This window comes from Mustela nivalis, assembly GCF_964662115.1.
Source record: "Mustela nivalis genome assembly, chromosome: 5".
Lineage (NCBI taxonomy): Eukaryota > Metazoa > Chordata > Mammalia > Carnivora > Mustelidae > Mustela > Mustela nivalis.
In genome coordinates this window covers 22800710-22825889 of record NC_139024.1, presented here as the reverse complement: position 1 = coordinate 22825889, position 25180 = coordinate 22800710, and the positions used below count along the sequence as shown (strand labels likewise).

At 36.9% G+C, this 25180-nt stretch overlaps 1 protein-coding gene across 3 annotated transcripts in view; it reads right to left on the bottom strand.

Annotated features, from left to right (window-relative positions):
* Positions 1-25180, bottom strand: part of SESN1 (sestrin 1) — a 119749-nt gene that overhangs the window by 14453 nt on the left and 80116 nt on the right. The window contains exon 1 of one of the 3 annotated variants that reach the window (XM_082732054.1): positions 6580-7354. The exons of the other annotated variants lie outside the window; for them this stretch is intronic. Coding sequence (XP_082588180.1) covers positions 6580-6681 — 102 coding nt within the window. The 5' untranslated portion in view covers positions 6682-7354. Of the gene's footprint in view, positions 1-6579; positions 7355-25180 lie in introns of those variants that run through there. 3 annotated transcript variants of the gene reach the window in all.

Here is a 25180-nt window from a genome sequence, read left to right as displayed (position 1 = left end):
TAAGAAATAAAGGTTTTCTGCCCTTTGACATAGTGAATTTAGAATCCTGTATCTGGAGTCTAATAGAATCCTATATTTTATGTGACAGTATAATATGGTTAACAAAAACAGATATCAAGCAGTCGGGGTCCATCTTTTCCCCCAATACAGAGTGCCACAGAAACAAAACTAAAATAATACAACTTTTTTTTTTTTTTTAAGGTTCATGTCTTATCAATCAATCTGGTTTCAAAGAAAACAAACAAAAATAATTTCTAGAATTTACACATCTAAATATCAACCCTTACTTATATAATTACATACAAATATTATTTCAACCCTCTACTGCTTCCAAAAGTCCTTCAGGATGTTCCTTTCAAAGAAAAAGAGGGGAGGAGCAAACAGAGATGGATATGTGGCACCAATTCAAAAAATCTGGTCCAAGTGAATGAAAACCTTTTGAGCAGAATGGACTTTTTAAAATTAAGCAGGCAGGACAAAACTGAAGTAAATCTTTATTGGGAGAACTTAAGACTTGGATTCAAAGTAGGCTATAACTGCCAACTAATCTATGAAATGTAATTCAAATAGCCATGTACTGGAAGCCAGTGATGTCTTAGTCCAGTTATTCCACACTGAGACTCAACACAGCAATGCTCTGAAGCCTTCATTAGAGGAGGCACTCAATTCACTGGTCTGGCCATGTGCATGTCTTGATTTTAGTAGCCTATAAAAAACTGCAAGAAAAAACCCCCACATCCCTGCTATTCAATACATCATCTTGGCACAAATGCAGCCATTTATATAAAAACAATGACTCTATTAGCCTTTCTAACTGCTGAATTTCTGATCCAATTACATAGATTTCAAACAAAATATATTGGGCAAAACATTAAGATTAAAATCAATATTTATTCCTTCTAATTTCTTTACAATCTTATTTAAATAAGATGCATTTTAGGAATACACCCATTTCAAGGGTTTATTATTCATTTTATACCTAAGAGACACTATTACTCTTGAGGCCTTAGTATATAAAAAGGTAGCATTTCAAATGGAGGAGAAACAGATTATTCAACAAATAATATTGATACAACTAGACAGCCACTCAGAAAAAAGTGAAGTTGGAGCCATAAATCATACTTGACTTAACACTTCAGAGATAAGTATAAAAACAAAAACAAGAAAACATTAGTGTTAGAGGAAAACATTCATAGAATGAAGTTAGGCCTAAGAATGCCATAAAACCCAGATGTTACAAAATAGAAGACTGATAAGTGTGATGACATAACAGACTTTCACATGGAAAAAATAAACATATAAAAAGTCAAAAGCAAACAGAAAATTCAAAATATATTTGCAACTCCTATATCAAAAGGGCTAAATTTCTTGAATACATGAAGATTCCTACAAATCAGAAAACCCCCAAAAACCTGACAGAAAAATGAACAGAGGACATGGACAGTTTCAAGAAAAGGAAATACAAATGGCTGAAAAATGATAACCTCACAATCAAACTCCCAAGTTAATTACACTGAGCTACTATTTTTCACCTAAAAGTTTGCTTTAGATTAAAAGTTTAATAATAGGCTGTGTTGAAGAGGAGGCAGATAAACAGCCATTCATTACTTACACATTTCTGATGGGAATGTTCTTAAGTGTGAGGAAATGAGATCAAGAAATATGTAAGAAGTATAAACTACTACAACCTATAGAGTGCAATTTTTAATAATGACTGAAATTAAGAAGTCAGAAATCTTTGGAGTCAACACAATTTTGTCTTACATGTTAACCTGTACTCACAGAAATGTCACATGTAGAAAGACAATCACTCCAACATTGTTTTTAATAGTACAAGATATAAAACCACCTAAGTACCCAACAAGACTGTTTCAATGTAGTATGACCACAGACTAGAACAGCATGTAGTCCTTATAAAGAATGAAGCAATTCTACATGAGTTGGCTTTAAAAGATCTCCAGGAGATAGAAATATACATATACATATATATATGTATATGTATATATATATACATATATATATATATATATATATATATATATATATAGTGGGGGAGCAAAGTGCATATTATGTATGTATTATGTTACTATTTGTAAAGAGAGGGGAAAAATTTATAATTCCATTTCTAGGACTTTATTTTACAACTACAGCAACATGTGGGTGGCATATACATATTTTTAATAACAAGACTGATAGCACATGTGCCTTAAAGAGGTTGAATTATATTACTTGGTTTTGTTTCTATACCAAAAGTATATTCAACTATCATAAAAGAATAGGTTTAGAATTCCAAGAAACTGGCTACCAAAGTTTCAGAAACGGAGTATTTTCCTATAGGTGTGGCAAGGGTCTTTTCGATGATCCCATGTAATTCTCAAAACTGTGAAAGTCCGCCCCTACAGACAAATTTGGTGGTTATGTTGGTATTACTGTCTCCCTATTCCTTGCCTTCAATGGGTAAAACCTTCCTTCCTTCTTGGTTCCTTTAGAAATATATTCTTCTAGAATGAAAACTATGTGTTTCAAAGTAGGATGTTAGTCAAAAGCAAACATGGGAATGGATTATAGACCCATTATGCTAATAACCTCTTAGTTCTAAGGTCACATTCATTCTTTGATGAAGTACCAGTCTGGCAAGAAAGCTGGAGACCGAAAGTAGAAAAACTATGAAAGGAAAGGAATTTCATTATTTTACTTAAGGGTAGTTCCAGGTAAAATAGAATTTTACACAGCTCACACTTAGACTACCAGGGTCAATTTCCTACCTGGCTGAAGAGGTTGTGAAAGGTTTGTGCCATGTAAAAGCAGAAAGAGAAATGGTAGGAAAGAAATGGAGAGGAAGTGAAAGAAAAGACTGGGGAAAGGGGAGAAGGGGGGTGGATACCCACATACTTAAAAAAATCAAGTCTTTCACAAAAAAGAGTTGGTCAAGACTCATATAATGGGAAATAGAACTGTTTTAGACTCACATCAGTTTATTCTCCTATATTTGGAGGTTAGACTCAAAAAGATGTTCTTTGTTCTCTTTCTTAATAGACTAGGAATGTGAGAAGGATACAAGAATATGATGAATTCTAAGACTCCATTCCAATTTATCCCAGTCCAGATTCAGGCAGTCAGGAGATCATTTTACAAATTATTTATATTTTTATATATCTCACATTACATATATATATAAAATTTCTATAAAATAATTATAATTACATATAATGTTTTATAAATATATGTACACAATTTAAAATCAAGTACCTAGTTCAGTATTATGAGTGGTGGAGATAGAGTCTGAATCCAGGAAATCCAGAAATCCAGTTGCTATCTTTAATTATTACTCTTTTGAGCCTCTTTAAGAGTTTGATACCTTAAAGGTCCTTTTGGATACCTCTATTGTCATACAATAGTATCCTTTGTTTCTAAAAGGTTAAAAGTTTCAACTTTCTGGAAAATTCATTTTTGGGAAACACTTCTTTTCCTAGGCAACATGACAAAATTAGTTATGCTATTTTCTAGCAGGTACTGATTTAAAAAAGGTACTGCAGGTTTTCAATAGGGTGATCATAAGCTAAACGAACCACATTTCATAACTTCCTGAAGGTTACTTCGATTATGCCTTATCTGTAGCTGTTAAAGAAAATGAATTACAGACTTGGAGCAAATTTTGGCCAATCTAGATTCTAAGAGGCAGAACTGCCAACAGCAAGTGGTCTTGTTTGAAAAGCAGATGTAGATGCTAATCACAGCACAAAGCTCAAAGGCTCTCCCTGAAGGTGTGGCTGGAAAAACTAACATGGGAACTAACAGTTCTTTCCTCTCAACAATCCTCCTAATCAGCATTTTGAAAGAGAGCAACAGCCTCTGCCATGACAACACTGCTGCAAAACTCTGACATAAGATCTACTTCTTCATTAGTGTATAATATTAACACACTAATTTTCACTATATAAAAATTCTTAAATGCTGACTTGATAGTATCACAGAAAGACTATATATATCACTATATGAATCAGTGTTTGTACACTAGAAGTATGTTCTAATCATAATTTCCAAACATTTATGAATCTATAGCACTATCCTTAAGTGAAAGAATGAATGATTTGCCACAAATGCAAAATAAAAGCATTTCTTGGCTTTTGGTATTTATCCACTTGTAAAATTAGTTGAAAAGTAAATATAATTAGGTCATTTGAATGACTTTTCTCACTGCACTTAGGGCACTTTTAAAAAACTATCTAGATGTTTTATACCAATAACCACAGTATTGATATTAATTTTGATTTTAAAAAATTACAAAAGCAGTATGTGCTTTTTGAAACACACTTCAATGAAAACAATAATAAATTGTGTAAAATGTGAAAGCTCCCACTCCACTCTCCTTTCTTCAGGAGAATCACTTCAGAAGAATCACTTATAGGTGGGTGCTAGCCTTCTGATATTCAAAAATTTTAAAAATGAAGAGATGTAGAAGTGTTATTTAAAAAAAAAAAAAAAAAACTCCGGGGCGCCTGGGTGGCTCAGTGGGTTAAAGCCTCTGCCTTCATCTCAGGTCATGATCTCAGGGTCCTGGGATCGAGCCCCACATCGGGTTCTCTGCTCAGTGGGGGGCCTGCTTCCCTTCCTCTCTCTCTGCCTGCCTCTCTACTTATGATCTCTGTCAAACAAATAAATAAAATCTTTAAAAAAAAAAAAAAATCTTGGGCACCTGCGTAGCTCAGTGGGTTGAGCCTCTGCCTTCGGCTCAGGTCATGATCTCAGGGTCCTGGGATCAAGTCCCACATCAGGCTCTCTGCTTAGCAGAGAGCCTGCTTCCTCCTCTGTCTCTCTCTGCCTGCCTCTCTGCCTACTTGGGATTTCTCTCTGTCAAATAAATAAATAAAATCTTTTAAAAAAATCCTGCTATAACAAATGTACTGGTGCTTCTTTTAAAACTGTCATTAACTCTACTTAGGAACTTAGAAATATTCAAAATTACCTCGTTTTCCCAGTATCCAGTCTTCTATGAAATGCATTCTAAAAAAAATAACTCACAGACTTCAAAATACTAGATTTGTGAGGCTGACTTAGCCCTATGTGTATTTTATACTTTGATCAGGAGTTCCATCCCTGAAAAGTGTCTCATTTTAAAGCACTATGTCAGTTTGCCATTTGAGAGTCATGTTCTTAATTCTTTTGTAAAGTTTTCCTATAAAGCACTACTTCCTAACTTATTTTCCCACATGCTGGGTGTGTTAAAATAAAATATAACTCTATAGCCGCTTCCTAAATACAATCCCATAAGCACTGTAATCAATGTGCAAGCTAAAATATATCTCTTCATCTTCCAGTTTACATGGCTATATTTAGAGACTGTAGATCTGGGCCAGAACCAGGGTTCTGTACACAAATACCACCAGAAATAACAGATCTATTCAAGCACAATGACTGGGGATCACTTCTATTCAAAATGAGAAAAGATCTCTTATGGCCTGCAAACAGAAACCATAAATGCTATTTCAACACTTTCATACAGTTTTCTCTCTTTGATAGTTTCCAAACAAACAGTTATAACAAGTTGTTTTTTTTTTTTTTAGGTTGTATTATCTGTAAACAATCAGGAGTGTATTATGTACCTATGAATTTTAAAATCTAGAAAAGTTTGTTCTAAAAACCTCACGAGAAGGTGTCTTCATTTAAAGTTAAACGACTATATGTGGTATAATCACAATGCCGACTCCATCTACAAAAAATATAAATACGAAAACAGTCATTTAAGTGGGCAATGCTGCAGACAAACTACTTCCTATTTGGATTTCTTGAACTAAGGCAACACAGCATTCTGATTTCATTTCAAATTTTAATAACTATTTCTCTACTTTCTCCTTGTCACCTTTTGAATCAAGAACCTTTTAAAGGTTCAAATTTTAATTAGGTTTATTCCTAACTTTCAAATAGGGCCCTATTTACAACCACTTAGGAAAAAAAAAAAATACAAAATGTGACAATTACACAGCTTTCCGAAGGCCACTTCAGACACAAAAGGGATGGTTAATAAACAAGGGTGAGCACTGCATAACGTCATAGAGCTGGCAGAACACACGTATTCCAGGCAACATTATCTTTCAACGGACTCCAATGTATTTTTTTCTTTTTTTAAGTAGGAGGCAAAGGGGGAGGGGGTCACTGGTACTCGGTTTTGACAGGACGCTGAAGGGGGGGGAAAATCCACAGGCTGTTCTACCGTAAGACTAGAGCTTTGTTCGGTTCTGACTTGTGGAGACTTGTACAGAAGACAACGTTATTTACGTTTTCCATTTAAAGGACCGAGGCAGCTGTCGCTGCCAGCCTCAGCCCTTTCTGCCCCGGCCCGACTCACGATGGAGACCGTCTCTCCACCCACCACAGGCCGCCCCTTCCCCTGAGGGGCGCCGGCCAGCCCGAGACGCCCCCGCCGGGCTGCGCGGCCGGCCGGGCGGTTGCTCCAGGGGCGCCCTCCCCGAGAAGCGTTCTCCGCAGCTGTTCGGTAGGGAGGCGGGGAGGCGCCGCGATCTCGGGGCAGCCCGGGCAGCTCTGCCCGGTCCCCGCCCTCCCGGCCCCTCGCCCGGGTACCTCGTCCTGGCCGCGGCCCCCGCCGCACTGCTTGCAGCCCAGCAGCTCCGAGACGGCCAGCGAGGCCGTGTACGCCTCGTTCGCTGTGGTGGCCAGGCGCATGTCGGCGCGGGGAGCGCTGCCGACGTGCAGGAGAACCGCGGCGGTGCCGAGAAGGCGAGCGCTGACCTGACGGCCGGGGCTCCGGGCTGCAGCGCCTCAGTCAGCGCCGACCGCGGCAGCCTGCGGCCCCGACAAACAAGCCGCGCAGCCCCGCCCCCGCCGTCACTCCGCCCGCACGGCGGCCGCATGCGCCAATGCCGGCCCGCGGGGCCGCGGAGGGCCGCCCCCTTAGCGCGGAGGAGCGGTGGGTGACGGGCGGTCTGCGGCGGCCGGCGGAAAAACAACCTCGAGCGTCCGAGCTCCCCCCAGAAGCTAATTCTCACGCCGGGAGCGGGTTCGGCCAGAGGGCGCTAGGGCTGAAGGTGCGGCGCGGGCCCTTAGGCGTCAGGGAAGGGCAAATGTGCCCCTGCCCTAGCGTCAGCAGTCGAGAGCCTGACCTCCTTCCCTCCTCTCGGATTCATTTACCTTGAGCGAAACGGCGACCAGCCTCTCTGTGCTGACCCTGCCACCCCCAGGAAGAACCAAGTTCGCTTTACATTTTATGAACTATTGCAGTCCCCTTCGCCCTTTCCCAAAATGCCCAAACGACGCTGAATGGGCACAGAATGTTGGAACAAGTACGGGGCTATGGCCTATATTCAATATAAAATTAGTTTTGGTAAGCGATGTACAAACTATAATATCATTCTCCTACACAGATAATAAGTCTTGGTGCCAATCTCTGAATTTCCTTTCTCTTTGCGAGTATATTCGAAGGCTTTAAAATTTCTAATGTTCTCATAAGTGCCCTGAGTTCTAAAGAAAGAATTTCTCACTTTGAAATCTAATGACTAACTCGAGAAAATACAGGTTTTAAAGGAGCATAAATAACTGACATTGCTGGCCTTGGAACACGAATCTCTCAAGTCCCGTGTTAACACAATTTCCTTACATGGCTTCATTAACTTCTTTTAAAAATCAACTTTTAAATAAGATCTCTTTGTGCATGTTTGCTCTTGTGTTTTCACCAAAAGCTTACATGTTCAGGTTAAGAAAAAAAAAAAAAAAAGCTGGAACATTCTGACAGAAGGAAACAAGCAGAGTTTAAATCAATAAAAACTGACAGACACAGAATCAGGACTCCTAAATGCAAGTAAGTTTCAGTCTTAGAAGTGAGGTTACAATGTCTCAGAGAAGAATAAGTTACTCTTACAGCTCTTAAAGTGTCATATTTTAAAAGCAGGTTAAAATGGTTATTTTTTATCTTCTCCCGATAAGGTAAATGCTGTGTGTTCTCATACATTGCTTTTACAAATTGCAAAATCATGCAAAAAAATTTTTACTGATCAAGAAAAGCAATTTTGGGTTAATATTAACACAGAAGAAAAGGCTACAGAGGCTTCCAAGCTCTCTTCCTCCGAGAACAACCACAAAAGCAAACAATATAATCAAATGCCCACTCAGTCACAAACAAACAAGCAGCAAAAATTAACTCAGTAAAACATTCAATTTGCAGCAATACCCTCCAAGATAAACTGGTTGTAGAGGAATTCCTTGGAAACATAAATGGACTTGATATATGAGGTTGTGAGCCATACTGCTAGATAATGAGAGAAGTATATGAAAATGATGACTCTGCTCTAAGAGTTGAGCTGTGATTTTTATTTTCTGGAAGGGATAAACAGTGGGGTCAGTTGTCTACTAGGGCATAACCTTGTTTGTGACATTAAAATGATACATGTGCAAAATGGAAAATGCTTAACTTTCTATTTTTTAATGAGAGGCAAGGGTAATGCATGCATTTAGCTAACCCAAAAATGGTTTAAAATAGTTAAATGCAAATCAAAACTGCAAGCTATATATATAGTAGGGTTTGATCCTTAGAGCTTGATAAATATTTACTGAAGAAGCATACAGTGAAATTGTATAGGAAACTGCAATTACGATTACTTTTCCTCCCAGAAAATTTCAGTTTAATTATTTATTTTGATGCTGCCTTACATAAAAAGAAAAATAATTTTAACTCTTATTCTAACTCAGTGATTTACTGAGGACCTTTAAGTTATTAAATGTCAAGATTCCTTTATGGTCTCTATAAAGACTGACTTAAGTTCTTCAAAGAGTACTAATTTCTGCCCTTTACAATATGGAGTATGGTGAATTAGTTACTTTATTCTCCAACATAAAGGGTTGCCTCCAAATAAATCTACAGTTACTAAGAATTCCTAGCAATATATTAACCTGCAAATATCATTGTGTAGATTTCACTTCTGGAAATGTTTTGTTTCAAATCTTTCAGTAAAAAGTTTGTAATAGAGTTCACTTCTTGAGTAGGCTAGATGTCCTGAAGGTGCTTCTCCTAACAAACCCGCAGTGCTAGGCATGTCTTTGCATGCAATAAACATCTGCTAAAAAAATGAAATCCTGATCACAGAATAATAATTGGAAAGCACTAGGCTTTTGATATTTATCACAGGTTATCATTAGAGGTTAGCAGTTGCTTTATAAAGTCTGCTAGTACTTAAATATTTCAACATTTTATTTCTCTAGGAAGAATCCTGATTAATCCAAGAAGTAACAGTAATTCTGAGATATCTCCTGTCCCCTAAAAATGTTTTGGTAGACTTACTCAGTAGTATCAAAGGGAGGTTTTTACATGTAATTATTAGTAATGGTCTCAACTCTTAATATTCTCAAAAAGGAGCTGACATACCTATGTAAAAGCAGGGTGGTGTCAAATTACTTTATCTGAACTGAGAACTATGATGTATTAGAGAGTTTAAACTTGAAGCCGTGGTGTAAGACAGGTTTCCTGAAGGAAGAACATCTGAGCTGGGACTCAGAGTATTAATGGAGAAGCCTTGGCAAGAAAATTTGTGGGGGTGGCAGGAGGGAAGGCTTGAGAGATAAAAGTTCTAAGCCAAGGAACCAGCATGTGCAAAGGCCCAGAGGCAGGAGAGAGAGAGAGAGAGCCCCAAACACAGAAGCTGAATAAAGGAAATTTATTTGGTCTGGAGTGCGGGGGGTGAGGGGGCGGTGGGTATAGACAGAGAATAGAGTTCAAGTAAAAGACCAACAGTGAGGGACCTTGTTCAAGATTCATTAAAGAATGTAAATTTCATTCTTAAGACTACTGTGGACTTACTCAAAGTTTGAAACAGTAGAAAAACATCAGATTTGCATTTCACTACAGTTTAGAAAAATATATTGCAGGGGGCAACATTCGTGGCAGGGAGAGAAGTTAGCAAGGCTGCTGAGGCAATTTTGGCAAGGCAATATCGTGGGTCTGAAGAACAAAAGGAACGAAGCAAAGTGTAGGGATGAAGGTGGATTTTGTCTAACATAATACATTTCTTGAGAAAGGAAATCATGCCTCATACTCTTGTTTGAAATTGAGGAAATAAATCTCAGATTAGCTGCTCTCCTGACCAAATGGCTTTCCTACATCCATTAGATTTTTAAAACTAGTAAATTCATGGAAAAGAATAGATGTATTTTAGTAGAATGAACACTTATCAGTCCAACAGGCCTAATAACACTTTCACAAACCACATATTAAATCTTGAATTTTCCCTTTTACCTTAGTTATTAAAGTACTACAGATTTGTAGATCTATTCATAATTGGTTAGAAAACATATAGCAGTGGTTTCATTCATTAAACCGAAGAATGCCTTTAAGAGTGAGCTTTAAAGCATTCTTTAAAAATGCCCTATTGTCATTTAAAACATTTTATTTAGAATGCTGGTTTATAAGATAACTTCTGCTTACTAATGTTGTCAAGATTTTTTTCCTCTAAAAGGGGAACCCTCCTACACTGTTGGTGGGAATGCAAGCTGGTGCAGCCACTCTGGAAAACAGTATGGAAGTTCCTCAAAAAGTTGAAAATAGAGTTACTCTACAACCCAACAACTGCACTACTGGGTATTTACCCCAAAGATACAAATGTTGTGATCCGAAGGGGTGAGTGCACCCCACTGTTTATAGAAGCAATGTCCACAATAACTAAACTATGGGAAGAGCCTAGATGTCCATCAACAGAAGAATGGATAAAGAAGATGTGGCTACACACACACACACAGGAATATTATGCAGCCACCAACCCCTCCCCCCGAAATCTTGCCATTTGCAATGATGTGGATGGAACTAGAGGGTATTATGCTAAGCAAAATAAGCCAATCAGAGAAAAACAATTATATGATCACACTGATAGGAATCTGAGAAACAAGACAGAGGATCATAGGGGAAGGGAGGAAAAAATGAAGCAAGATGAAACCAGAGGAGACAAACCATAACAGATGCTTAATCTCAGGAAAAAAACTAAGGGTTGCTGTAGTGGAGGGGGGTAGGGGATGGGGTGGCAGGGTGATGGACATTGGGGAGGGTATGTGCTATGGTGAGTGCTGTGAATTGTGTAAGGCTGATGATTCACAGACCTGTACCCCTGAAACAAATAATACATTATGTGTTAATTAAAAAAAATTTTTTTCCCTCCAGCTCATATCTTCCTGTTTTTATATATATAGCTTGTCTGCTAAGCACTTTTTTTCCTTTCAACATCATGTTTTGAGTACAGTGAGATCTTTTTAGCACTGAACTTTAATTTTACGTTGTTCTCTTATTTGTCCTCTACTTTTCTCACTTCTTCAATTTAATTTTTAGAATTTATCACTTATAAAGGAGCAAGACTGTTGACTGATTTTTGCTCTCATTCTCTCCGTTGGGGTTTCTTCTTTTAGAAATGCAATTTTAAATCTCTGCATAGGGTTTTAGAAACTCATAGGCCATCACCCATATTTGTAACTAACAATATTCCAAACAATGTTGTGGTTTTAAATTAGAAAAACACTTCCCCCCAAAGAATAAGCATGTTAAATTGTGGTCAGGTTTTCCCAGGTTAATAAGACTAGTAACTTACCAACTTCTACCTGTCACACACTAAAGCAACTGACATATTTAAGGCAAATATTTACTTCTATTTCCAAATTTATAAAGCAAAAACTTCTAAAATATGGGTAACTTGCCCAAGATTATAAAAGTATTACACTGCAATCAGGGATTAGAATGCAGGTCTGTCTGAATCCTGAGCAGCAGAAGGTGGGTTGCTTCTTTCAATGAGTATTTTATAAATTTTCATAACTATGTATTAGTCTTAGTTCTTGATTCTGAGGACAAAAGGAAAGGAAAAAAAATCTATCTCCCTTTTTTAACATTCAGGATGAGATCTGGGGTTGGTGTGTGTGTGTGTGTGTGTGTGTGTGTGTGTGTGTGTGTGTTTGGTTTTTAAGAAAGAAATGATGAAATGAGTCATCTCAGTGTTTGAGAACTTCCCTCCTCTACTTTTCTATCCTTGTCACTCTCCTTAGTGTCTTTTCCCAGGCCTTTGCTAATCTCATGCTGCTTAAAGCTCCACTACAGAACTCACCTGAATCTGCCCTAAGACCCTACCTAAGTCTACTAAAAGGTACTCATACTACCTACCCCTATTCCTCTTAGAATAACTGGTTGATGTGGTGGGAAGAAAGGCTTCTTGAAACAGTTCACACTATTTATTGTATGAAGTACTGATACCTCATACTACTTTATTTAATCTGATTCAATAGAATATAAGCTCCATAAAATCTGAATTTTTTTTATTGTTCACAGCTGTATTTCCAATGCCCAAGTGTCTCACACATAGTAGACCCTCAGTAAGTATGTATTGAATGAACTCCACAGAGATTAATTCTATTAAAAAAAAAAAAAAAGCTTAACTCAAGTGAAAGCTTAACATTGAACTTCAAGTTCAATATTCAGTTTATGAAAGATTTGGGCCAAATCTTTGGGACCAAGATTTTTGGACGTTTTGGGTCTACTATATAAGCAGGCAGGCTCTGCTTGGGAATCAGCCTGTCCTTGGGCTCAGCTCTGCTAAAGCAACTTCTATTTTTCCTAGTCTCTCCCCATTTTCTCCTTGGGAACCCACAAATAGTTCCAAGCTTCTTTGATTTTTCTTTGCTTGCTCTCCTTGCACTACAAAGATAGCTTTAAAGGTTCAGGCAATGATATATATGGCTCACTTGTTAAGTCAGGCAGGTACTTACAAGTCAGACACTGCCTGTATACATATCACTGTTTGACAAGATTCATGAACATTCTGTAACCAAGTTTGGCTTTCAACATCTTTAGGCCTAAGGTGAAATGACAGGAAATAAAGTATCTATTGAGATCTCAATATTAAATGGGAGAACTCATTCAAAAATGCTATAATTTTTAGAGGTGAACTACTTTCCAACATTATTATTAAGTTAAATAATAATCAGTTTAATTTGGAATAGGCTGAGATTCAGGTAAAAGGTGAGTGTTGGGGGAAACAGAGAACTTTATCACATATGTACTTAGGAGCTACTGAAAGTTTTAAAGGAGGAGGAAAAGGAAGTGATACAAACTCAAAATAAGGTAACCAAAGATACTAAATATATGACACATATATCTGAGAAAATATGACTATACACATATACTACTGTACAATTTTTAAAATACTTTTTGAGGAGCTGGATTTCAACTCTATCTAAAACCATATATGGTTTTATATATATATATATATAATATATATATGGTTTATATGGTTTATATATATATTTTTTAAATTCTCAAAGTACTTCTGGTTTGTGAGCACAAGGGAAGAGCTGGTTTTAATACGTAACCTATAATTTTTTTTTAAAGTTCTTTTACTTATTTATTTATTTTTAGTAATCACTACACCTAATATGGGGATTGACCTCATGATCCTGAGATCAAGAGTCGGATGCTCTACCAACTGAGCCAGCTGGGCACCCCTTGTATCTTTTAGTCAAGTTATTTTTTTATAACTCCCTGACCTCCCTATCCATGCCCACCCCACCCTATGATTATTACTATTATGTAGTGAATAGAGATTTATAATGTGTTTTTCTTGCACAATTCAAAGAATCCCCACTCAATTCCTCTGTGATAATCTTTAGCTGTAGGCCCTTTAATCCTTTAAATTACCTTCTTTCTTTCCCTCCTTCTGAGATCTCTAGTTTTCCAAGAGGGTATTAAGAGCCTAACCTGGTCACAAAGTACAAGGCCACATCCAGAGACGACTTGCATGTTATTAAGCTTCTTAGAAATAAAGTGCCATTCCCTGAACTTTCCCATCTGTTCTGCCCTCCAAAATCCTCACTGTAACTCTGTGGGCCATTTTCCCCTTTGTCCATAGAGTACATATACATTTGTAGTTCAACAGAAATGTTTATTTTTACTTATCACTACCATCTTTCTGGTTAGCTAAAAATATTAAAAAAAAAAAAAAGAGGTAAGGCCACTTAAAATATTTTTTACAGGAGCTTAAATTTGAACAGAATTCAAGATCATTTCATTTGTAGTAACAGAAAATCTGGTTTTCCTAATTTTTGGCAACTGATTGAGAAATTCTAAAATGGGATTTTATTCAGATATTACAAATTGGAGAAGGTAGTATTCTTTCTTGTTACAGCTCAAATTTTGAAAATACATTTTGGCATAGGTTTATGTACAGATGTCAATGCTATTTTATCAATTAGCAGAAATAATATTATGTAAACACTTAGCATTCAATTATGATTTATAGGTATTTACTGAATGCCAAATTACATGCATTTAATTTCTTAAATCCAATGGACAAGCAGAAATATCTTAGAGTCTGGGTGTCTATGTTATTTAGATTTACACCTCTCATATAAGCCACACAGATTGGCAGATAGCTTGGGAGTCTGTTAGGGAACATTAAATGGGGAGTCATCTAGTTTACTGCCCAATTTTGAAACAAACAGAAAAACAAAAAGCAGAAACCCAGTCTGTAAATCCCTTAACAGCCCTTCCAGTTTTACCCCCTTCAAAAAAATTTTTAAAGGATTTTATTTGTTTATTTGACAGAGAGAGAACTGGGGCCGGGGACTGGAGAGGGAGAAGCAGGCTCCCTGCTCAGCAGGGAGCAGGGCTCCATCCCAGGGCACCAGGATCATGACCTGAGCCAAAGGCAGAAGCTTGACAACTGCACCTAGCCCCCTCAAATTAAAATGAAGGGCTGGTGAAAGCCTTATTCTCTCAAACTTTATTTCAGCTCTAAAGTTCTGTTAATATAATTTCCTGATTTTATCAAGAGTTAAGACTAACTAGAATTTAACCTCCTCCTGCACCAGGCTTGTTCCATTACCAGTGGTTTTCAAACTATATTTCTTAGGATCCATTCCTTACAAGTACTTTACAGTTATTTTTTTAAAAATATATTTTATTTATTTGACAGAGATAAAGCGAGAGAGGGAACACAAGCTGGGGGAGTGGGAGAAGGAGAAGCAGACTCCCTGCTGAGCAAGCAGCCAGATGCGGGGCTTGATCCCAGTACTCTGGGATCATGACCTGAGTTGAAGGCAGACATTTAACGACTGAGCCACCCAGGCGCCCCTAGAGTTATTATGAAATACTAGATTTAAGCTTATTTTTTCAAAGCAAACTACTAATGTATATCAACATTAAATGCATTAGAAACTACCATAATAATCTGTTGCCACTAGTAATTTCAATTCCTGGACTAAATAAAGCTTCTTTTATCATCTCTGTGAGCAAATGTTTGAACATTTTTGTGAATTTGTCAATGATTAGGAAAGATATAGTTAGTGTGTTCTAGCCTTTAAAAAAATTCATGGCTCTCTCTACATCTGCTGGAGTAAAACTATAGCAGTGATTGGACTGCTACAGCATGTGGGTACTTTGCTGTCTGAATCTAGAGTTCCTGTATATTATGCATACCAGAAAATACAGAATACTGTAGCCAGAATTAATAACGTCTTAATTTCAAATTTGTTTAAAACATAACATAGTGTCATTCACATAGACCAGTGGAACAGAGTGGAGAGCCCAGATATGGACCTGCAACTCTATGGTCAAATAATCTTTGACAAAGCAGGAAAAAATATACAGTGGAAAAAAGACAGTCTCTTCAATAAATGGTGATGGGAAAATTGGACAGCTATGTATAGAAGAATGAAACTCAACCATTCTCTTAACACCATACATAAATATAAACTCGAAATGGATAAAAGACCTCAACACGAGGCAGGAATCTATCAAAATCCTAGAGGAGAACATAAGCAGTAACCTCTTCGACATCGGCCACAGCAACTTCTTTCAAAACATGTCTCTAAAGGCAAAGAAAACAAAAGCAAAAATGAACTTTTGGGACTTCATCAAGATCCAAAGCTTCTGCACAGCAAAGGAAACAGTCAACAAAACAAAGAGGTAACCCATGAAATGGGAGAAGGTATTTGCAAATGACAGTACAGACAAAGGGCTGATATCTAAGATCTATAAACTCCTCCTCAAACTCAACACTCAAAAACCAGATAATTATGTCAAAATATGGTCAGAAGACATGAACAGACACTTCTCCAAAGAAGACATACAAACGGCTAACAGACACATGAAAAAATGTTCACCATCATTAGCCATCAGGGAGACTGAAATCAAAACCACATTGAGATACCACCTTACACCAGTTAGAATGGCCAAAATGAACAAGACAGTAAACAAGTGTTGGAGAGGAAGTGGAGAAAGAGGAACCCTCTTACACTGTTGGTGGGAATGCAAATTGGTGCAGCCACTTCGGAAAACAGTGTGGAGATTCCTTAAGAAATTAAAAATAGAGCTTCCCAATTGTACTACTTCCTCCCAATTGCACTACCGGGTATTTAGCCCAAAGATACAGATGTAGTGAAAAAAGGACCATCTGTATCCCAATGTTCATAGCAGCAATGGCCATAGTCACCAAACTGTGGAAAGAGCCAAGATGCCCTTCAATAGACAAATGGATAAAGAAGATATGGTCCATATATACAATGGAATATTATGCTTTCATCAGAAAGGATGAATACCCAACTTTTGTATCAACATGGATGGGACTGGAGGAGATTACACTGAATGAAATAAGTCAAGCAGAGAGAGTGAATAATCATATGGTTTCACTTACTTGTGGAGCATAAGGAATAACATGGAGGACACTGGGAGATGGAGAGGAGAAGCTGAGTTGGGGGAAATTGGAGGGGGAGATGAACTATGAGAGACCGTGGGCTATGGGAAACAAACTGAGGGTTTTGGAGGGGGGGGGGGTGGAGGAGTTGGGTGAGCCTGGTGGTTGGTATTAAGGAAGGCACATATTGCATGGAGCACTGGGTGTGGTGCATAGACAATGAACCTTGGAACACTGTAAAAATAAAATTAAACAACAACAACAACAACACAGTGTCTTTGTTCACATTGACTTGATAAATGATTTATTTAAACTTAAAGACATCATTAATAAAATGACAGTTTTAGATATTGCATAAATCAGAATTCTGATAATACTATTCGACTAAAGGCTGTGCTGACAAAAAAATTAGTAACACATTTGAATATCACTGCCTTATATATACCTCACATTTCCTAATATGTAATCTAGAACTCATAGTGGGTTTGGAGGATCCATGCTTGTCTACAGTTCCCTACATTATCCAACCAAGGCTTGGGTCAGGCTTTAAGGTTCAGAGAAAGATTCAAGGATTTCTGTGGGTTCCAGCAGAATGCAATGGCTGAGGTGGGGAGGAAGGTTGGTGCTTAAGTTCAAAGTCTCTTTCCCATCCATGTTAAATAGAGCCTTAAAGAGAAAAGGTTCTTAGACTTAGAGTCACAGTGGTTTATGACAGTCTACTGAATTACAAACCAAACTTGCTTTCCAATAGAACTTTCATTTAGCCTGTCCTGGATCTGGTCTACAACTGAAAAACTACAATCCTTTTAGCCCTTTTCCAGAAAACATGAATAAAGTCAATCTTATCCTTCAGTGACACACATGCCAATATGAACAATAACAGCTTTTATCATAAATCACAAAAATTTGACCCAAATTTCTTAGTAAAGCTACAACATAGTACTTTGAGATTGTTTTTTTATTACCAATGAAGCTATTACTGATATCCAAATAATCTTTTGTGTTTAAAATAGGTAGGTTCTCAAAGAATACATTTGTTCTCTACAATTAGTGCTGTAAGAAGCTTCAACTTTCAAGTATCCAATGAGATTTAAAAATCAAACCACAGTACTTTAATTTGCATATTACAAGTATACAATTAAAACTATAAAACCTGAAAATATCACACATTAAATTTACAAATTGGGGGTTTGAAAAATATCTAAACTTCAAAAGATATCATAAAAAAGTATGTGGATCAGGAAAAAGAGCAAAGCAGAGTCAAAAGCAGGATGCAGTTCAAGTAGGTCACACTCAACTTTTAACTTTTTCTAAGAACCAAAAACCAAGCTTAGCAACAGCTTTCAGCCAACCACAAAGCAAACAGGTAAGGACTCAACCAATCCAGACACCAGTGAGGTCCAACCTTCAGTGTTTTTTTTTTAAAAAAAATTATAGAGTCAGAGCAGAGCACATTATAAAACAGGATATACTGTCCTGAGTTAAAAGGAACAAAGATAAAAATCTCTTCACCCATCCTTAAAAAAAAAAATCAGATTTTAATAACATCGTGGTAATTTTGTTTCCACCCTCTTGTGCCAGACGCTGTACATTAAAGTCACCTTTAAAATAATGTGTAACTGTAATAAAATATAGAATTTTATTTCTTGTTTGTGGTTAGAGGATAAGAGTAGGGAGATCTGTAAGAAAAGATTCTTCTCGTTTTAAATTCCCTGATACTCAATTTCCAATATTCATTGGGGGTGGGGGCAAAAATGAAATGTTACGATCCAAATCCAAAAGTATGAGTGCAAACAGTCACTTCCAAATACAACCTTCAAAGCAACCAAGGAAATTAGACAGGCTGCACAGTGCTATTCTATGCAATTTTTTCCTCTATATGACTCAATACTTATCCTTCTTTGAGAAGAAAAATTTCTGAGGATTTAGAAAGGATTTTCAAGAGCTACAGATTTCATCATTGTAGTGTTTAGTGCAAACCTCAGTATTTGTTCAAAGTGACAGAGTGCTACTTGCAATAGAAAAGTACAAACACTGAAGCAATACTCCATAGTTTTCTTCATTTTGCCTTTGGCTTGCCAAATTTACAAAGTATTCTAGAGCATTTACCAATATTTTCTCGAAAAATCTTCAAGAAGCACCTTTTGTTTTTTCTTCAAGTACTGCTTAAATCACTTGCTGGTTTTAGTTCCCTAAAAAATAATTATTTTAAGTAGATCAGCTTGACTTGTCATATCAATTATTTCCTGTACTATAAAACATAGCTGGTTTTCTACTAATACTGAAGGATGCTGTCCAAAACATATGTGTATTTCCCCTTAATAGTTCATTACATTCTATACACCCCAAGGAAGGTGGGGGGAAAATTAAACAGTATTTGGAGACTAGCTCTAGATTTTATTTATTGGTGATACCCTCACTTTATCCCTTTCCTCTATCCTCAACTGTCCCAGATAACTAAGCTGTGTTGAATTAAAGAAAAAGGTTATTTCAATACATCATTTGGGAAAGACACACTTTACATCAAACTCATATCTTAAAATCTTTCAACAGTATCCACGGATCCACCCAAATCTTACTGAAGGTTTTATCAATTACTTAACACTCATAAATGTATATACCAGGACTGGTTGTATATGTTTCTGTTAAATTCATGAACCTCTCTATTTATTCAACCAATAGTAATTATGCATCTACTATGAGAAAAGATTTCCCCCCGCCTCGGTCTGTCTTTGAGAACAATATTCATGTCTTCTTCCTATTTCCTCCCTCTCTTTTTTTATGATTTCCTATGGTGACCCACCCACTATAGTCTTTTTGCTCATAAAGGGGCCCCTGGACTAAAGAATGCCTCAAACTATAAACACAAAGAGGTACAAAGGGCTTGGAAAGCAGGATTCTGAGCTACAGTGAGCATCTGATAGTTATTATAGCAGTTAGGTAATTTTGTGCCAATTGGTGAGGAGCTTTAAAACTAGCAACTCTGATTTTTAGTCTCAGACTTGACTTTGGAAGTAGACACACACTATACTCCATGGCTTCAGATTTGATAATATTAATAAAATAGATATACTGTTGCTAGTATGTATCAGGTACTCTTCTAGCGCATTTTACATACACTTCAACTCATTTAATATTGAACTCATTTTAACTCATTTAACCCTCATAATAAACCTTTAGATAGATGCTCTTTTTACTTAAGAAATGGGAAATGGGGCACCTGGGTGGCGCAGTTGGTTAAGCAACTGCCTTTGGCCCAGGTCATGATCCCGGGGTCCTGGGATCAAGTCCCACATCGGGCTCCCTCCTGCTCTGCAGGGAGTCTGCTTCTCCCTCTCCCTACTGCTCCCCCTGCTTGTGCTCTTTCCCTCTGTGCCAAATAAATAAACCTTAAAAAGAAAAAAAAAAGGGAATGGGAAACTGAGGGACAGGTCAAGTATCTAACCCAAGATGCCACGGCAAGCAAGCAGCTTAAGGTTAGAACTTAAGCATGTCTGACTCCAAAGACATGTTCTTTTACTATACCATGATGCTGCCTGATAATGTTTTAGTTCTCTCTCCACTGTTAATATTCCAGTGACTACATCCATCAGGAAAGAGGCCAAGGGACCATGAACTCTTTTCTTCATCCCTTCCTATCATACTTTGCACTATTTTCCATGCAATCTCTTCTCAAAGACCGACTGTTCATCCCATCCTCCGTGTCCCGCCCCCTTCCCCAAATCACTAGAACCTCATTCCTCTCCAGGAAACCTGAACTGGCTCCTCACCGAGTCTACTGCCAAAATAGAACACATTTTGGTATCCATACTATCTCTCTATATTCCTTCTCCCTGGCTACTGGCTTTCTTATAAATTTAAATCTGATCCCTGTGTCCTTTATTCCACTTCCCTACTTTGGGTCCCTCTCTGAACCTTTACTCATTTCTCCCTGACACTTGAAAACATTCTTCCCTCACAGTTTTGCTAACGATATATTATTATAACTCACTTCAAAGGTCCTCTAAAATTTCATCTTCTGCAAAAAATTCTGGAAATTTTGTCATGCTGAAATGAGGAAAACCTTCTACCACTTTTACAGTTCACCACACTAATATTGTCTTTTAATCTCGAAAATACCATGCATTTTGGATTCAGTTAATAATTACTATTTGTGAATTTATTTATGTTATGTTCACAGTTTTAAAGTACAACCACAGAGTATTTATATGTCCCTTTTGGGCTGTGTTGAGAGTACATTCTATTTTTGATGCAAGGATTTGGGAAATGGAAGTGTGTTAATCTTGCTTTGAAATTATAAGTACTAGCACATGGTACAAGTATTTAAAAATAAATTTTCATTTTATTATAGGTTTTGTACACAGGACACCAAACAAAAAGCAATAGGCTTGAGTCTAACTAAAACATCATCAAAATATTTAAATGAGTAAAACTGTCTTTTAGCATAAACAAAATGTAACATTTTAGGTAAAAAGAAAAAATGAAGACATCAATGAAGACAAATTGGCACATAGTCATTTTATTAATTAATAGGAATTTGAATAAAAACTTAGACCTTTTTAAGTAAAAAAAAGAAATAAAGTCACTTTAATAGACTTAAAAAATTAGAAAATACCTCAGTTTTTTTCTTAGTGGCTAAATATGGTATTACCTACTCAAAAAAATTAAAGAATTCAGAGTGATTTATTTGGTAGGATTAAATCCAATGCTTTCTCTCTCTCTCTCTCTCACACACACACACACACACACACACACACTCTTTTTCTCTCTGTCTCTCATATACCTTGAGATATTTCCACCCACATTTGAAAATTTGGCTAAAATAGCTATTATAGACTATTGTTATAGTAATACCTCATACAACTGAATTGATTCTTTTGGGGTGAATTCTAGAACAGAATCTAGAATAAGAAAAAAAAAGAAGACATAAAATAGATGTAACAGAATTTATATACTAAAGAATATGTACCATACTCAGAGGAAAACTTTTGGCCCACCTCTCTTACAGACAATTCACTTTTACTTTGTGCAAAAATATAACAAGCTTATTCATCTAGTTTATAAGTTCACAGTGATTTTTTTTAATTTCACATTGATTTAGAAGGGAATAGGGACTACTGTTTAAACAGATAGCAGAGAAAGTGTGATGGTCATTTAATGACAAGGGAGGAGTCAGAAAAATTCTAAAAAGCAGAAATAAGAACTTGGACAGCACAACAGTAGGAGGCCATTTACTGTAAGGATACTTAGTCCTGGGAACCCTGATAGCACCACTCTCTGACAGATTAGGGTAATAACTAACCTCCATAATAATGATTCTTACTCATGTTGAACAAACCACCTAAATTAGTTGGTTGTAAAATGTATGGTTGAACTGGCAAAGTAGCAGAAATCCTCAGAAGTTAAAAATGACTAATGGGAGGAATCCAAAGAAGTAATAATTACTGAGGTTGGTAGTTATGGATCCCCAGTAATCTAGAGCAACAGTATGGGGAAGAGAAGACAAAGCCTAGGACTTGGGAAATAGGGGGATAAACCAAGATCTAGTCATGAAGCCAAACCCCAAGGGGCTATACTATCAATGGACACATAAACTAGGAAAACCAGTCTATCTACAAAAGGAGATAGAAAATTTGCCTCTTTCAACTTTTGTTCTTGGTGGAGGATTTAAGATCCCTATCATCATTTTTTCCCAGGAAGCACATTGAATCCCATGCAGAATAACTGAAAGGAAATTCATGTCTTGACATACAGTAAAACTGAAAAATTCCAAGGAAAAGGGAAGATCTTAAAGGTTATCCAAGAGAAAAGCCAGATTACCTACAAAGGAAAAACGAAACTGAGAGTGTAATTTTAAAAAAAAGAGTTATTGGGCGCCTGGGTGGCTCAGTGAGTTAAGCCCCTGCCTTCGGCTCAGGTCATGATCTCAGGGTCCTGGGATCTAGTCCCACATCGGGCTCTCTGCTCAGCAGGGAGCCTGCTTCCTTCTCTCACTCTCTATCTGCCTGCCTCTCTGTCTACTAGTGATCTCTGTCTGTCAAATAAATAAAATCTTAAAAAAAAAAAAGAGTTATCTATTTATTTTAGAGAGGGAGACAGAAGGGGGAGAGGGAGAGAGAATCCTCAGCAGACTCCCTGCTGAGCACTGGAGGGCAACAAGGCCTACCCCAGTACCCTGAGAGCATGACCTGAGCTGAAATCAAGAGTAGGTCGCTTACCTGACAGCTACTCAGACACACCTGACAGTCTATTTTTTAATAATGGAAGTCAGACAACCACAAAATATTATCTTCAAAGCACTGAGAAAGAAAATGGCCACTCTTAAATTACATTAACATATGAAACCGTCTTTCAAGAAAGTGAATTCAAGAAACACATTTTAAGATATAAAAAGTAAGTTTGCCACTGACAGATCGTCACTGAAGGAACTTCCTTTCAGGAAAAAGCAAAATGATCCCAGAAGGAAGTATGAAAAATACCATTAGCCAACAAAGAAAATGTTCTTTGCATTTGAGACTTGCATTCCATGGGTAAAACTCTTACCCATGCAAAATAGTACATTCTTTAAGGATTTTGAATAGCTTTGTGTGAACGTACACTTTTACTTCTGTTGGCTTGGAGAGAAATGGCTGGTTCCTAAATAGTTATAGGTTTAGCTTTTTAAGAAACTGCCAAACCACTTTCCACAGTGGTTGTACCATTTTTATGTTACTACCAGCAATGTATGAGAGTTCCAGTAGCTATAAACCTACATCGACACTTAGCATGCCCAGTATTATTTTAACCAATCTGACAGTGTAGTAGTGCACTGGTTCTTACCTGGGTATGATTCTACCCCCTAGGAAACATTTGATGTCAGGATACATTTTTGATTTTCCCAAATGGTAGGTAGGTGGGTTGCCACTGACATGTAGCTGGTAGAGGCCAGGGATGTTCCCAAGTATCCTACAACATGTAGCACAGCCCCTCATAATAGAGAATTATCTGGCCCAAAATGTTAAGTGCCAAGGTTAAGAAGCCCTTGTGTAGTAATTTCTCATTATGGATTTAACTTGTATATCTTGAATAAATATGGATATTAATCACATTTCAGTGTGCTTATTGGTCATTTATGTGCTCTTTGGGAAGTGTCAGTTCAAATCATTTGTCCACTTTAAAAAATTCTATTGGTTTTCTTGTTACTGAGTTGTAATTCTTCATACATTTTGAATACAAGCTGTTTGATATATGTGGTTGTGAATTATTTTCTTCCAGTCTATGGCTTGTGATTTTATTTTCCTAATGGTGTCTTTTGAAGATCTTAAAACTTATAATTTTAATTTTTTAAATTTTGATGTGATCCAATTTATAATTTTTTTCCTCTAATGTTTTATGCTTGTTATACCGTAAGAATAGCCTTTGCCTGCTCCAAGGCCGCAAAGATTTTTTTCCTGTTTTCTTCTAGAAGTTTTATAGCTTTAGATTTAACATGTCATAGACTATATAAATTTTATTACATCTGAAAATCAAACTGATAAAGTATTTCTCTCCAGGGAATGGGATTACGGTTGGGTGATATTTATTTTCTTTCATATCTATTATATTTATCCTTTTGCTATAATGATTAAAAATTCCACATGCAGATAACTTTCTGTGAGGGGCAGGGATGAGAACGGATGGGAGTACAGCTCTAACAGGGCTAATTTTGCCTTCTTGTTCTAGGGACCAGACGTGATCCTAAAGTCTGCTCATACACTGCCAGATACACATGTTAGCATGTTCTACATTAACATTGTATAGCAAAAAGTAAAGGGTCAAGGGTCTTTCTTTCCAAAAAATCTGCAGCTGAAGAAATGAAAAATGTTAATGGAATTGTGCAATGGTGTGTATTGGTAACATTAGAAAAGGTATCTTTGAACTGGGTTTGAAGATTACCTTGAAAAATGTATATTAGCTATCTCATGTAGATTTAGATTCTAAACCGTTCACTTATAATAGTCTAAAATTCTCACAATTTCATAGCTACTCTGAAACAGAGAATGTATGAAGATGATGATTTCAAGATACTTTTCCAACCTCTCCACTTAAGAAAATTGTTTACTATAGAACATTTGCAATAATGTAAGCAGTAAATGGGGGAACTAAAGTAGCCAAAAAGATCCTAAATTCTATAAGGAATTTCAGAGAGTTACTATTTCTAAGGATTTTAGAGCTCTGTGTCCTGGAAAGACTTTTTCTTAGCCAGTGATAACTAAAGATGCTATTAGAAACAATGGAACTCATGGCTTAAAATATAGTAATTGTACTAAAAAGGTGATCTCCAGGCTAAAGACACTTAGTTCATAGCAGTTTTACTATTCAGAACCATTCTGAATAGTAGCAGGGATGATTTTGCTTTATTAAATCTTTTTCCTGAGTACAAATTATTGCCAGAGATGCCACAAATGCTAACTTTAAAATGCTGCCACCTTTCTACTACCTCCTTTCCCTCTGATCCAACCTTTCCCCAATAAATAAGCAGATCTATCTATTCTCTG